This window comes from Camelus ferus, chromosome 16, assembly GCF_009834535.1.
Source record: "Camelus ferus isolate YT-003-E chromosome 16, BCGSAC_Cfer_1.0, whole genome shotgun sequence".
NCBI classification, from domain to species: Eukaryota; Metazoa; Chordata; class Mammalia; order Artiodactyla; family Camelidae; genus Camelus; species Camelus ferus.
Window position 1 is genome coordinate 19,197,180 of NC_045711.1, and position 14,556 is coordinate 19,211,735.

The 14,556-nt window shown below is 58.4% G+C and overlaps 1 protein-coding gene across 8 annotated transcripts in view; it reads right to left on the bottom strand.

The window, feature by feature from the left end:
* Positions 1 to 14,556, bottom strand: part of MPRIP (myosin phosphatase Rho interacting protein) — a 108,792-nt gene continuing 94,236 nt past the window's right edge. For 5 of the 8 annotated variants that reach the window (XM_032499050.1, XM_032499048.1, XM_032499045.1 and 2 more), the window contains 8 exons: positions 13,226 to 13,373; positions 12,472 to 12,589; positions 11,396 to 11,555; positions 10,383 to 10,502; positions 9,640 to 9,726; positions 8,894 to 9,056; positions 8,050 to 8,135; positions 1 to 4,938 (listed from right to left, as the gene is read on the bottom strand). In XM_032499050.1, coding sequence (XP_032354941.1) covers positions 4,867 to 4,938; positions 8,050 to 8,135; positions 8,894 to 9,056; positions 9,640 to 9,726; positions 10,383 to 10,502; positions 11,396 to 11,555; positions 12,472 to 12,589; positions 13,226 to 13,373 — 954 coding nt within the window. In that variant the 3' untranslated portion in view covers positions 1 to 4,866. Of the gene's footprint in view, positions 4,939 to 7,639; positions 7,704 to 8,049; positions 8,136 to 8,893; positions 9,057 to 9,639; positions 9,727 to 10,382; positions 10,503 to 11,395; positions 11,556 to 12,471; positions 12,590 to 13,225; positions 13,374 to 14,556 lie in introns of all 8 variants that reach the window. The other 3 variants (XM_032499046.1, XM_032499052.1, XM_032499047.1) reach the window with 2 other exon arrangements.

Genomic DNA, 14,556 nt, shown 5'->3' on the forward strand with positions numbered 1-14,556 from the left:
TGTGGTGCAAAAATAGTTTATTATGATGCTGCTTATGCGAAGTTAGGTAGTATTTACAAAACGGAAACAGTGAGCTACACCCGTGGGAATCCCGCGCGTCACACAGGGAATAAATATTTGACGAAGTAACACTTCACTTGTAGCAGACAGTCGATCAGAAGCTTTGTTGGAAAAAAATGCTTCAAACTAAACCACGGAAGTCGTGAACTGTCCAGAGCAGCCGCTGCCCAGGCTCTTCTTGGGGCCTCGCTGTGGCCTCGCCCCCAGGCAGCGGCGGCAGCGCCAGCTGGTGACAGACAGCTGCCTGTGCACCACCCTGCGCCCCTCAGCAGCTGGGTGTGGTCAGCTTTTGTCCTGACAGAGGAGTACACTTGTGAGAAGATCCACGAAGGAGTGTGACTGTGCAGGAGCCACTTAGAGACTTCACATTTTACAAACATCACTTAGGAAAACCACAGGAGTTAACTCGCATCACTTAACTGGTTTTGAATCCTAACAGTAAGTCAGGAGATAAGTTAATACTAAAGGTAAACCCTAAAATCCATTTTATTTGCTTTTGTGATATGAACATAACACGGTAAAGAATTTAGTGCCCTTTGTAGACTGTTCAGAGCTTTCTACAAAACGAAACAAGTAAGTGACAACTACTGTGTGGGGGTTCGGGGGGGCGGCGTGGAGACGCGTGTCCGACGGCTGCTCGGTGTGAAGTCAGGGCCGGTGAGGCTGGACCTCCCTCCCCGGTCACCCACAGGACGGGCTGCTCAGGGCTCCAGTGTCTGAGCAGGCTGACAGACACATCGTAGAATCACAGCCTTACAAGTTCTGTGACCTCCGTGCCGTCACACAAAACAGCCCCACCGGCAAGTGCTCACCAGTGAGTGATTTAGACCCGATGCCCTGTCTCCCTGTGCGTCTTAAGTACTGAGCCAAGGGTCTGGGCAGGTGTCACTCCCACCTTCTCCTGACTCTCCTCCAGACTCTGCAAGGCTCTACCAGGAATGAGGCACAAGCACCACTAAGTTCTTTCGGGGAAAAACAAAACCACCTGTTCAATGACCAAAACTTTAAAATAAGATACAGCAGGCATTAAGAACATTTCCTCGTAACAGTGGGTGGCGCTCAGTGTTGTACCCAAAGCTGTTCTGTCTTAAAAAGAGAGGCTTTTGTAAGATTAAGAAGAAACACAACCACACAAACTGTCACAGAATCCCTGCAGTAACTTCCAAGGGACACTTGGGCCACCCACTCTGAGTGCCACGCGGCGGACTGTGGTGCTGAGGGGTCGGAGGGCGCGGGAGGGAAGAGACCGGAGCTGCAGCAGCTGGTTTCATGCACAGAGAAACTGTTCTCCAAGGAACAGAGTGGGGCCGGGACTCCACACAGGCTCCATCCTGTCTTCCCAGCAGCGAACCCCGAGCAAAGGGTTTCGTGAGCCCTCACTTCAAGCTGAGTCTCATTTGAGTTTTCAGCTCTGGAAAGTATGGCTTTGCCAAAAGTGTACATGTGTAAAAAGGTACAAAACTGCTCAGCGGTATGGCTGTGCCTCCTGAGAGCGAGTGGGCATCCCAGGCACCCTGCACTGGGCGATGGGAGAGGGGAAGGACTTAACCTTTGACCTGACCTCTGGCGAGCGAAGAGACCTTTCCTGGACGCCAGGGTCTGGCGCCTGCGCTCACGCCTTCACCTGCCGGGGATGGCTGGTCGGCGGGGTGGATGCCGGCTTCCCTGTTTTCTGAGTCTCAGTGTTTGCTGAGCTGCCCAGTGGTCCCCTCTCAGGGAGGGTGCAGAGAGAAGAAAGGTGGGACAGGTGGGGAACTGGTGCGCAAATAAATGCCTTAAGCCAGTTTCCGGCAGCAGTCTGCCAAGTCCCTTCCTGAAGGGCAGAGAAGCGCTCATCAGTCTCCATGGGCGGAGAAACCCGAGGGCAGCAGCTGGAATCCGCGTATGAAGCAGGTCCCAGCTCCGCTGTCCAGGGCTCCTGGGCGCAAGATGTCCTGAGTGGCTGAGGCTTCCAATCAGCCTGCCAAACTTTAGTACTTAATTCCTTTTAAGTATAATACGACACAGTTCCCTGTCCTTTGTATTTGGCAGTACTTAAATTTTCTCCCCTTTCTAGGTGATAAAGGGCTAGCGTCCTGTTTTTTGCTTTTTGAAGTTGCGTCTACAAAGGAAAGTTAACTCCCAAGCTTCCTCAGGACAATAAAGAGCCAACTCATGTTCAGGGAGTGGCATTCTTTTCACTCTGAGAACAGCTCTGAGCCCCAGCTAAGGGCTCAGACCTCATGCGTGAGCAGCAGGGAGAAATCTGGCGCGCGGTGAGCCGTGAAGACCACCCCCCATGGCGCTGGGGAGGAGGGACCGCCCTGTGCGGATGTGGCCAGCGGGAGCTTAGGTGGGGGCGCCTGCCCACAGGGTTCCACTGGCCAGAGCTGGGGGGCCCCGCAGGGTGAGGCAGGTGGACAAGCCTAGAAGCCGGCCTGGACAGGGCCCTGCAGGCAGCAGGCCAGAAGGGGACTCACCTCCCTCTGACAGCACAAATGCGTTCAGTGGGCCCCTGTAAAGACACCTTACACCATCCACTGTGTCCCCTGGCCTCATCAGAGCCCCTTTCGGGCAGACCCTGAGGGTCACAGTTCTGCTTCTTTAAAAACCTCAATTCCCTTCTTCCCAAGCCTGGCGGTGTGAGGCCTCATGCCTAGCTACGGGGTCAGGGAGCCAGTGCTTGGGTCCCGACACCACGAATGACAGATGCCACTGAACTGGCTGGAGGCGGGTCTGCCCGCAGTCTCCATTGCAACAGCTGGACTCGAGACAGGGAGCTGTGGGCCCTGACAGACCACCTGGTCCCCCAGCACAGCCCCCGCTTCACCCACAAAGTTTCACTCATCCTGCTGCCTCTGAGCACAAGCATCGACCTCCAGCAGCCAAGTCCCGTCTGCCACCTCTCTGCACGTCACCCCGCAGCTGGCACTGCCCAAGTGCCGGCTTCACACCTGCCCGGCGCCGGTGGCCACGTGCACAGTGAACCACGCAGGTGCTCACAAAGCTGTCAAATGACGTCACACTGTTCAGTTTTCCCATGGGCATGTGTGGCATGACTCACCTGCAGGTGCCAGCAGGTCACAAGGGCCATAGCAGACATTTACCACTGGGAAGAGCTGACCACATGAACACAGCCCTCCCTGGGGCACGCAGACCCTGCCCTTCTGGGAGGGCCCCCAGAGGCAGCCACAACAGAAACCTGGTGACGGGGCGCGTGCTCCAAAGGCGTGAGCCCCCCTCTGCCCCCGACCATCCTGGGGGCTGCGCTGACCCCAGGGGAACTCCCGTTCTGAGCAAGACACCAAAGGCCACAGTCCTCCCTCAACCGGAACGATGCCAGTCTCCAGCGCAGGCGCGGGCGTGTCTGACGAGAGCCGAGAGGCAGCGCCAACAGCCTCTTCCTTCTGAAAACATGGAAGAGCCGCAGAGGAGCCACGGCTGTGGTTTAAGACCCTTAAAAGCTCATGGACTGGAACGCTCAGTGCGAGCGGAGACGCAGGCTTCCCCAGAGGAAGGCGGTAGGAGGAGTCTTAACACATGCAGGGCCTCTGTCTTGCCCTCCAGGACTTTCCCCAAACGACCCTGTTCCTTAACTTAATCTAGAAACCGAGCAAATGATTTCTGCATGTTCACCCTCAAAGCATCCACGCACCAAGACCCTCGTGCTAACTCAGGCGTTCATTCACCCAGAGTGAAGGCTCCCAGCAAAAACCAAGGAGCTGATCAGCAGGCGAGGCCAGAGTGACTTCCTCCGAGCGTCCCCCTGGCTTCAAGGCTGTAGATCAGGCCCCGCCTGGCCCGTGTGTTTAGACACCCCCCCCCCAGACTAGCAGTTTTCGTGGGGTTATAACTGAAACCCCAGTTTAAGAGAGCTTCTCAAGAAGCACTTTGGGGTGTTAGGGGCAGTTAAAAAGGTGTTACTTGGACCATTAAGAAAGCAAGCCGACAGGCCTATCCCCGGCTCTAAGCGCTGCAAGAGCCTCCAGAGCACAGGTGGACGGAGTCTGGGAGGACGAGTCACTGGCCAGTTTTCGTCTGCTTCTCGACGTCCTCCAACCTTCTTGACCTAACGTGGGGTTTCCTGTCAACCTTCTCGGAAACAAATGGAGACCTCTTTTCAGAAAACTGAGGAGACAGACAGTCTTCCCCCTGGATGACTCTGGGGGACTCACCGCCACCTGTGATCACAGCCCGAAAGCCCGGCTGCAGGTCCACAGTCTCCAGCTGCGCCGAGACCGGGTCACTGGTGACCGAGACCGAAGCCAGTGTAGGAAGGCACGCGAGGGGCTGGGTTTTGTGCAAGATTTAATAAAAAACGAACAAAAGTAGGAATGGCTGCTTTCAACATTTTTCAGGTTGTGACGGGTTTACCACGATTATCTGGGGTGTGGTTCTAAGCTGCGTTAGTGGAACAAATACAAAATGCTGTCCTCCCGAGCCCAAAGGTGGTAAGTCCAGGCCATAAGCCATGGCTCTCGGCCAGCTCCCTCCTGCCCCTGCGGCCTAGTGAGCTCTCAGTGCCGGACCCGGCGGCTTGTCCTTGCCCCACGTGACCTGCCGGGCCCGGCCCCACGTGCACCCGGCGAGACAGAGCTAGCTTATCGACAGGCTGCTGGGCCTTAATACTGACAGTGAGGGCGGCGGCGGGGAGGGCGCTGACGGAGCGCGGGTAGCGGCGGACAGCCCAGCCAGTCTCTCTCTGCACCCGGACCCATGGTTCACGAGGACAACGACCACCACGAGGACGACAGTGAGCGAGACGGTGCAGGCGGGCAGCGGCCGGGTGCTGCCGCCGGCCAGGGTGGGTCAGGTCGAGTGGAATGGCTAGTCTTGCTCCAAGTCCCTGGACTCAAAGAGCTTCAGACGATCTTGCACCGTCAGGCCTTCTTTCAGACTCTGGTGGGGAAACAGACAGGCATTAGCCCGCAGCCCCGGTGGACAAGGGCGCTACTGGGGAGTCAGCGGGGCACGCTGAGAGGGGCGCCCTGAGAGGTGGCCATGTCATCCGGATGGGAAATAGGACGTGTGTGAGAAGCTGAGCTCTGAACGCAGGGCTCTCTAGACAAGCAGGGATCAGGCCGATTCAGCCAGGAGAGAAGACCCTGCCTGGGACAAGAAAACCGCCCCGTGTCCTTGTCCTCTGGTTCCGGGAGGCCCCAGCTCCCAGGATGTGGCGGACGGGACTGGTCTCCCTCCTGGCCTGGCTGTATCCTGGTTGGAAACTCTGCTGGGTGCACGGCAGCTGCAGTCTGGGGACACCCATGGAAACCAGCCCCTGTCTGCGTGGGGCCCGGCCAAGCTGAAGTCTGGGTGTCCTGAGGTGAACGGCACCTCCCTGACGGGGACACAGCACTTTCTGCTGCACTCCTGCGGGCTGTTTTGATGTCACCTCTGGCTGAGAAAAGGGGCATCAGCTCGGTGCACGGCCCCAGGGGCCCCACCACTCCCAGCTAAGAAGCGCAGTACAGCTAGACGAACGCAGGGCCCAGAGCGGCTCAGGCTTCCTTCCGTGCGGACGTCTGCGGCACCCGCATCCCCCGGTGCCCCTAGCCTCACCTGGAACAGCTCTGCCTGTGTTTTCTTAACGAGAGTCGCCACTGAGTGGGTTGGAGGATGGGGACAAATCTATGTCCCAGTCAGACCCCGAACTTTCATTAAGCACAGGGGGTGGGCCCATGTGCGGCTGTGGCCTGGAGGCCCTGCCACTTGTCACACCGCTCTGCTCTAGCCGCAGTCTTCCCCTCATGATGGCAGCAAACCCAAAGCGCCACCCTGAGACCCAAGGGACAGAGGTCCTCCCACCGGCACCATCCTGCACCCTTGACGAGTCCCAGCTGTGCTCAGGCAGCCCTGGGCTGCACACCCCACACCCTGACCCACGCCCAGAGCAGGGCTCCCGGGAGCCACACTGCTTTCAGGCTGACCTGGTGGGGCTGAGCCCTCCGCCTTGTGAGGGTGGCGGCCCACCAGACACGACACACACGGAAGACAGAAACCACACACATCCGATCCCGTATCAAAAAGCACAGAAGGCTGTTTCTGAGCAGCTTCATTCCCGCCTCCCCATGAGGGAGAGGAGGGGGTTTCCAAATACGACCAGGAAAAAGGGTGGCAAAGACCCCTAGCGAGCGCTTACTGACAGCATGCTACAGGCCCGGCCAGCACTGTGGCCGTGGCCCTGGCGATGACCGTCCGGGCCCCACCTTTCTCCCCAGGCCAGCAGGGCTCACAGCCAAGACCCTCCTTACACTGGAAGCTTGCTAAGCCAAACGCAGGCTCAAACGCTGCTTTGTGAAGCCCTGCTCCTGGGCCTCGCCGAGAGCCCCTGGCGGACGTCTTCGGGGTGCCTGACGCTTTCACTGTCCATTTCCCGGCGACGTAAAAGGCCTTCCCAACCCCCCTCACTGCAAAAGTCCTCTCCCTGACTTTCTGGCCCTTTGTCCAGAGTCCAAAGGCCTTTCCTCTGATTCCCCTACACAGCTGTCCCCAGGGCAGGCGGGCTGGAGCAAGGCTTCCCTGCGAGGCCCCAGCAGAAGCGCTGGTGTCTCCCTTCTGCGGGCGCCGACAGCAGCCCAAGGCCCTCACAGGGCGCTTACAGCAGCTGCAGTTCAGCCCCAAACAGGAAGGAACTCTTCAGCAAGAAAACTGTAAGCCAGAGAACAGGTTTTCACTTTGCTAAACAGAACATTTTTCATGCTTAAAGAAAAAACCCAAACTAAGTTTTCAGCAAGCCTGAACCATGTTTGGTGATAAGTGACTCGGCAAAGTAAGAAAATAGGGCAATCAAGCTGTCCAAGTTAAAACTATCTGGGTTTTCTAGGCCATCCCTAAAGCAAGCCCTTCTGTGGGTGCGCACAGCCTGCCCCCGGTGCCCCTCCCGCTGCTCCGCCTGCTCTCTGGCGAGTTAGCGAGACCACGTGGGCCAAGCTGTGCACACACTCGAGGCAGTGACTGGGGCACCCAGAGCGTCCCGGTCCACCTTCACACAGGCTGGTGTCATGCAGCCAGCACTTGGGTCTCTGCCCCGTCAGTGGCACTGCCTTCAGCGGCCCCGGTGTCCCCGGGGCTGGTGAGGGCTCAGCCCTGTCACTCGCAGGCACTGGGCTCTGCTGAGCCTGGCCCCCAAGCCCTGTCCACAAGGGTGAGCTCCCTGAGTCCCTGGGCTCACCCTCCTTGGCCTGTTAACTGGGGGTGGGGTGGAGGGGTTCCTTCAGTGGTGGGGGGGCTCTGTCAAGTCCACCCCTCGATGGAGGGCAACGGTGTCCCTGAGAGCGTGAGCGCACCATTCGCCATGCAGGTGACGGGCTGAGAGCTGCTCACAGGCCACGCTCCCCCTGATGCCGGCTCCGTGGGCAGCCCACCAAGCTGGGAGGGGCGCTCCCCCCTGCAAGGGGTCAAGTCTGTTAAGAGGTTACAGTGCAGCTCACTCCCCAGAACGGGTTAAGGAACTTCACTTGGACTGTGATGTGCCGGCTGGAGCAGGAGGCATGAAGTAACCACATAACAGGGAGCTTGCTAGGAGGTGTGCGCTGTACATGCAGGTGGCTGCCCCCTTGAGGGCGGTGGGCGGGCGGGTGGGTGGTGAGAGGTGGTTTACCTACACGACAGGGGACCTGGCAGCGGGCGTTTCAGTTATCCCATGAGACCTGCTCAATAACGGACTGTCGGAGGAAAGGGCAGAAAAGAAGACACACACACATAAATGCTAAGTGCAACATGCTGGCCACCCCGCCCTCCGCCCATCCTTCCCTCGGAGGGCACGCGGGGTCACACGCTGTGGAGAGGACATGTGGTTGGGGGAGGGGTGCATGAGAAGCGGCACAGACAGCAGGGCGCCAGCCCCCACTGCCGCCAGGAGACGATCCCAGTGCGGCGCCAAGGACACACTCAACCTGATGCCACTGGAGCCAGCCCGGCAGCGTAAGCGCAGAGGGCCAGTTCTGGAACCCTGGGTCTCCCCACTGCAGCCCATGGTGGGCTCCACACATGCAGGGACCCCAGACTCACCTTGGACCTGATGCTTCTGAGTTGCCGGCTGACACAGGATCTGTCTTTCTTCAAGAAATCAGGGTTGCTTTTAGATTTCATTATATCTGAGGGAACAAGCAGACCCAGTGCTGTTCTATGTGCCCCACGGAAGAGATTGGTATTTTTTCTGTGTGTGACGATGCCACAGACCAGACGACCCTCCCTGTGTCCTGTGCGAGGCACAGAATGTCACTGGGTGCGGGTTCTGCACACCGTCCGTTCAGAGGGAACCAGCAGGTCACAGAAAAGATGCCTCCCCCTGACCCCCAGGCTTCTCCTTGGAAGCAGCCCTGTTACCGTTCAGTTAACCTGACATTGAGTCTGCTCTGATTCTGACTCTTGCTGCTCGTCACCCAGCAGCTTCTGGGGAGACCTAACACGCCACCCTTTCTTTCTCCCCTCCGTCTATCAGGACTGCCATGACCAGGGATCCTTGCCAGTGGAGAGAGAGAAGCTGGGGTCTGTGGATACCTGTAACATCTTTTCAGTGGCAGCGGCCCCACTTCCCTGCTCCCACGGCCTTTTGCAGATTTGGTGGTAAAACCCCAGGATCAAGCAACCAGTGAGAGCTGCTGCCAGAAAATGAGTGAGTTCTTCAAGAACTCGGGAAACATGCCTGGTGTCACCATGGACACACCATGGTGTGGTCTCCCCAGGCATCAGGGCCTGACCCGCCTCAGGTCTGGAAGGAGCAGGGGGAGGGGCCCCAAGCCGCCCTTGGTCGTCCCACAAGGTAGTGGGTGTGGACACACAGAAGGATCCCTCTGCTTGGCCCGACTGCCCGCAGCCCTCTGACCGGATGGGTGCAGGCCTGTGGACGCACCGTATCCCGACACGGGGGTGCTCTCCGGGGACCGGTCCCCTAGCGCTTCTGTGGCTGCTTTCAGCTGCTCCTTCAGCCTGCTGATGTCACAGTCGGCCTTCGCCCTCACAATGCTCAGCTCCGTGTAGATGTCTTTATACTTGTCGCTGGCGTACTTCTTGTCCTTGGGGAACAAGGACAGAGCAAAGCGCGGTTCCAGCCTGGCCTTGTGGCCCACTTCCTGGAGCCGGGGCGCTGCTGCGGGAAGACTGGGACTGCCTTAGAGCAGAGAAGGCAGGTCGGCCCTGAGCTTCCAGAGGTGAAACCGGACCCGAAGTAAAACAGGCAAAGCTGAGAGTCTCCGTCTGAACCAGGCACAGCAGGGCCCCGGCTGCCGGCCAGGCTGCGGCTGTCCTGACCCCTAAGCACCTCTCTGTGGCTTCAGCTGGGAAGACCTCTCTCTGTTCTGGGTCTCCCTAAGGCACCGAACGGCCTCCTGGGACTTCTCCCTGACTGTAAGAGCGCTTGCAGGAGACTGGCAGGCCTGACGGAATGTACTTCCCGGACAGCCTTCTTGGGTGTCACCGCCCCACCTTGGCACACGGGCCGCGAGGCAGTGGGCTCCTCATTCTCACTGCACCTGCCTGCAGGCTGGCGTCCTCTTAGAACTCGGTTTTGAAACCACCTTCTTGGGGAAAGCCTGCCAGCCCGCGCTAACAGGGACGCCGGGACCCACCCTCCAGCCCCCTACGGGGCTGTGCCGTTACCCGCAACGCCGTCTGCAGCTCATCCTTGAGGGAGCTGATCTCCTGTTTCAGGTACTGTATTTCTGACTCCTTGACCCGCAGTAATACCTAGAATGAGAGAAGCCAGGAACAGAGGGACTTCCAGAGCTGGGAGGCAAAGACAGGCACACAGAGAGCTCCCCTCCACGCCAGCGAGCTGGTAGCTTCCTTCCCAGCCTCACCAGCACACAGCCAGGAGGGCCGGCCACCCGACCGCCGCCGCCGCCCACAGTGCAGACCCCGCACAAAGAGGACAGGAGAGAAACCGCTGCGAGCCCTCCTGGACCCGAGACCCCGCCTCCTCAGGCTGGAGGTGTCTTGCTGAGGCCTCAGCTCAGCCTCTCCCACATCATTTAGGTGGGATGCGGTATTTTCATGACGGAATTTTAACTAAATGGGGAGAAATCTAAGTGCTTTTATAAAAGGACACTTTATGGACACAGAAAAACCAACCATCCTGACTTAAAACAGACCTCCCAGATCCTAAGTTAACAGGGCACCACGGGATTGCGAGCAGCTGCAGTGTTTGGATAGTTCCTGAATGTTTCATCTCAGGCAGTCAGTTTGTCGGCGGGGAGAAGTGGAAGAAAGGCAGGTGAGTAAGAACGGGGTTAAAGGGCCCCACACCGCTGTCCTGGTGTGATCCGGACTTTTCCGTTCCTCCCCTCCCACTGGCCGAGTCTTGTCCCTGCAGTGCTGTCCCCACGTGCAGGTCTGAGCGGTACCTCTAACTCGTAGGCGTCCTTGCCCTGCGTGAGGGGCGAGCCAGCGGCCTCGCTACCGGCGTCCCCAGTCAGCAGCGTCCGTAACCGTGAGATCTCTGCAGCCAGACGGTTGTTCAGCTCCTGGGGGCAGCAACATAACCAAACAGGGATGGGGCCGGGGTTGTGCACCAGCACAGGATGCACAGTGGCAGCTTGGATTTAAATGCCAGGCTGTGCGTCTTTGCAAAAGCCATTTACATAGGCTCCAAGTTTTTACAGACTTGTATATGTGGGCTTCCACGATCCTTAATACTTTCTTTGACCATAACGGTTGGTCTGTCCACTTTGAGCAGGACAGGGGCCTCCTGCCACAATCACCACTCACTTCTTGGACCTTCTTTCCAACTGACAGTGGTCAACTCAGGCCACTGCAGTGACCAAGGGGAGCCAGTCCTGCCGGAGGCCCCCACACGGGCAGCCGTGAGCCCAGAGGCCTGCAGCCAGGCCAGGCCAACACGCCTGGCTCCTTGAGGCCCGGGGAGGATGAGTGGGTGGGTTGTGTGGACAGTGGTCCCATCTTGTGCCCAAGGAGCAGCTTCTCTCAAACTGAACCTGCCTCTAGCTGTTCCATTCGCCAGGATTTAAAATGTTACCCCAGTTTTCTAAGGAGCAGGTAAATTTTAAGAGAATAATCGGATAAAAACTAATGTGAGCAGTATATGCTCTAGACTGGGAAGTTTTTAAACACAGTCCCAGCCTGGAGACGGGAGATGGGCTGACCCCACCCAGCAGCAATGGAGGAGAAGTTCAGAGATGCGATGTAAGAGAAAGACTCCCAGGGTCTCCAGAAGGGCTGGAGCCAAGTGCCCCCAAAGGGCAGCAGCTGGCTCACGTAGGAACGGCCCCTGTCACAAGGGATGACATCAGACACTGGGGAGATGCCTGCAGACTAGGGGACCCTCCGCAGCCCGGGTTCCAGGGGTGACCTCGAAGGAGGCCTGGCTCCACCCCAGCTGGCCCGGCCACAGCCTCACCTGATTGTGAGCGTTGAGCTCCTGGTTCTCGCGCTGGCACTGCCGCAAGGCCTGCCGTTCGGCCTCCAGCGCCTGGGCCAGGTGGGCATTCTCCAGGCACTTCTGGGAGTACTGCTCGGAGAGGACCTCTAGCTCGCGCTGCACCGACTGCAGCTCCTCCCTGGGGAGAGGGCAGCGCTCACTCCCCTGCCCTCACCCAGGGCCCAGGCCTCTAAGAGGCTCAGCAGCCTAAGGTTTGTTGTCTTTGCGAGCGCATGCTCAGCTGAATAGGGGCCTCTCTCAAGAAGTTTAATCGTCCCACAGACAAAACCTTCCCCTGGGGTCAGGAGAGGCCTCACGCACACACGCGCCAAAGCAAGTGCTGTTTCAGGGAGAAGCTGGACTTGCAGTCTGTCCTCGGCACTAAGTGTGGGGCCTATGGGTCTGACAGCCCAGTACCAGACTCTGCCCATGTTTGGAAAATCAAAACCTTACGTTGTTCTCGGCCACCCTGGACTCCTTGAGAAGGGCTGTTACTCCTACCGGGGAACCCAGAGTGAGTGCCTCAGGGCAAGTCGTCCAGGCCCTGCACACCTGTCACCCCTTCAGCCCTCCTGGGCCCTGACCACACCAAACAGGAGCTGGGAACGTGAGACCCTGATTCTGCGAGGCTGTGGACCCCCAGAGATGCTGGCTCAGCAGGGCCTGGCAGCAGCCAGTCCAAGGGCTCCCTGTGGCGCAGATTCCATGGAGGGAAAACCTCGAGGGTGGCCACGCTGGAACCTGCTCTCCACTCTCCTGGCTGCACGAGGGCCCTCAGTGCACGTGCTTTCTGAAAAACGGAGCAACTGCGGCCGCTACCGCCAGGCATGGCCCGGAGCCACAGCGCACACACGAGGCCCGTGCCCTCCTCATGAGCTGCAGCAGCTGATGGCGACATTCCAGGGGTGGCCGCTGACATCAGTCAAGAATGGACAGTACTTATAAAATTTCCTTTGCTGCTTCTTATTCTCTGGCTTTTAGTGGTTGGCCTCTGCCTGCCTGCATGAGCAGGAGAGTGCAGTGCTCGGGCCCGCTGTGGCGGGCCGCCAACTCACAGGTACTGCCGCCGCAGGGCCTCGACGTCCGAGCTGACGCTGCTGACCCGGGACCGTTGGCTCTTCTCCAGCTCCCGCTCCAGCTCCTCTCGGTGGGCATTCTTCATGGCTTCAATGGCTGTGGACGGGACACAGCTGTCAGCACCGGGGCTTGAGGGGAAGACTGACAGGAAGGTAGTGCGCAGTCCATCACTGTTTAGGCCGGGAGGATTCCCAGGGCACTCCCCGCAAAAGGGATGCAGGTGTTTTTTTTGGATGTGAAAAAACCAAACTGATGAAATTAAAGTCCATAAAATTCAAGTATGAGTTTATAAATAAACAAGCAGGCTTTCAGGTTGGCCTTTTTCCTTTCTTGGGACTAAACCCACAAGCCACTGTGGAGCAGCCCCGAGGGAGGGACGCAGGCTCCTCGCCAGGGAGAAGCCACGGGGGCCCTGCCATGCTGGGCGCTGTGGGCATGGGTGACAGGCGTCTGTCCAAGAGACGCCCACGGAGAGGCTGACAGGGCTGGGGACAGCCCCGCACAGGCACCGGGGTGTGCAGGTGGCCACAGGGAGCTATGCTGGCTCTGGGGTGGCCAGCTCTCGAAGGGCTCCTGAGACCACACTTTTCCCAAGAGGCCGTCCAAGAGCCCTCCTGGGCGACCAGGCTAACCCCTCACGGGAGGCCGTGCGGAGGCTGCTCCCCACTTGGAGCTGCACACTCAGCTCAGGAAGGGTCGAGTGGTTCACCTGCCGCCGGGCCCAGAGCCTACCTGAGATGGTGGCCGCGGTCTCCTCGGCCAGGAGGCGGTCCTTCTCTTCCCGCAGTTTCTCCAGTTCCCGCTGGTGCTGCCTCTGAAGGTCTTCAATCTTCTTCTGGTGTGTTTCTTCCATGGCTGCAAACCCTCGCTCACACGTGGCCTGCAAGGTGCACAGGGGGCTTTACCGATTTTTCCTCATCTCTGAGTTGGGCTTAATGTAATCAATTGTTTAATAAACAAACTGCAGCCCTGCCCCTCCAGGCTCCTGGCACAGAGAACACGCTCTCTAGAGCAGAGCACCATGCCAGCGGGGCCGCTGACGGCTGTCTGGGGACTCACTGGTGCCCCGTGTATTTTATTCTCAGAGCATTTACACCATGTATTCTGCCTGATTTCTGTGGTGGTTCGGAATCCCTTCTCTCTGTGGGAGGGGTGGGTACTGTGGGTAGGAAGAGGCTGCAGTGGAATTTAAAGCAGTCCATCCTGGGCCTTTAAGGAATTGCCAACAGGCAGGACCGGCAGGAGGGGCAGAGGGAGCGTTCAGGGGCTGGCCGCGGTGGTCTGCATGACACAGCCAGACACTCTCAGCACCATCACAGCTGGGGCACCGACAACAGTCTGTCAGTCACGGGGAGACAAGGCCATCTTGTGAATGATGGGTCACCCCGGGAGAGCTCGGCGGGGCGGCCCTGCCACTGGCCAGCTGCCACCTCACTGGTGTCCACAGGGAATTAGACACTGTGACTCCTTCAAAAGGAAAAGGAAGGAGTCACAAAGAGGGGCACTGATAAATCAGCACCTCCACTATCTGCACTGACACAACAGAAGAGTGGCCGGTCAAACTGTCTGTGCCTGCTACCACCTAGACTGCTTACTACCTAGACTTGAGTGTGGGGGAGGACGCAGGCAGGCCCTAAGGGATCCGACCATCCCGCATGTCCCACTGGGCTGCCCAGGCCTGGCTCATCAGACTCGGTCTGATCAATGGGGCAGGTGAGCTGGCCACACAGCCATGGGGAGTGGCATATGCAGCTGTTTTGTGCATGGAGGCGTACTTCCTGCCTAAAACCCTTGCAAGATCTGTTTCAGAACAGGGTCAGGCCTTTCAGGGATTTTTAAGCTCTGGAAGAATGTGGCCGTTTTAATTCCAAATGTACGTCCTCCCCACCCCAATTCCTATACTGTTTGGTCCATCATCTTGTACGTGAATTCAAGAAAGGATACCAAGAAATCCAATCCCCACGTGTAGGCCTCTTTGAGGCTTTTCTGAGACTCTCCAGGCAGTGTGTCAAACTCACGGTCAGAGCCTGGACCCTGCGCAGACCTGCTGCACTGGGGACAAG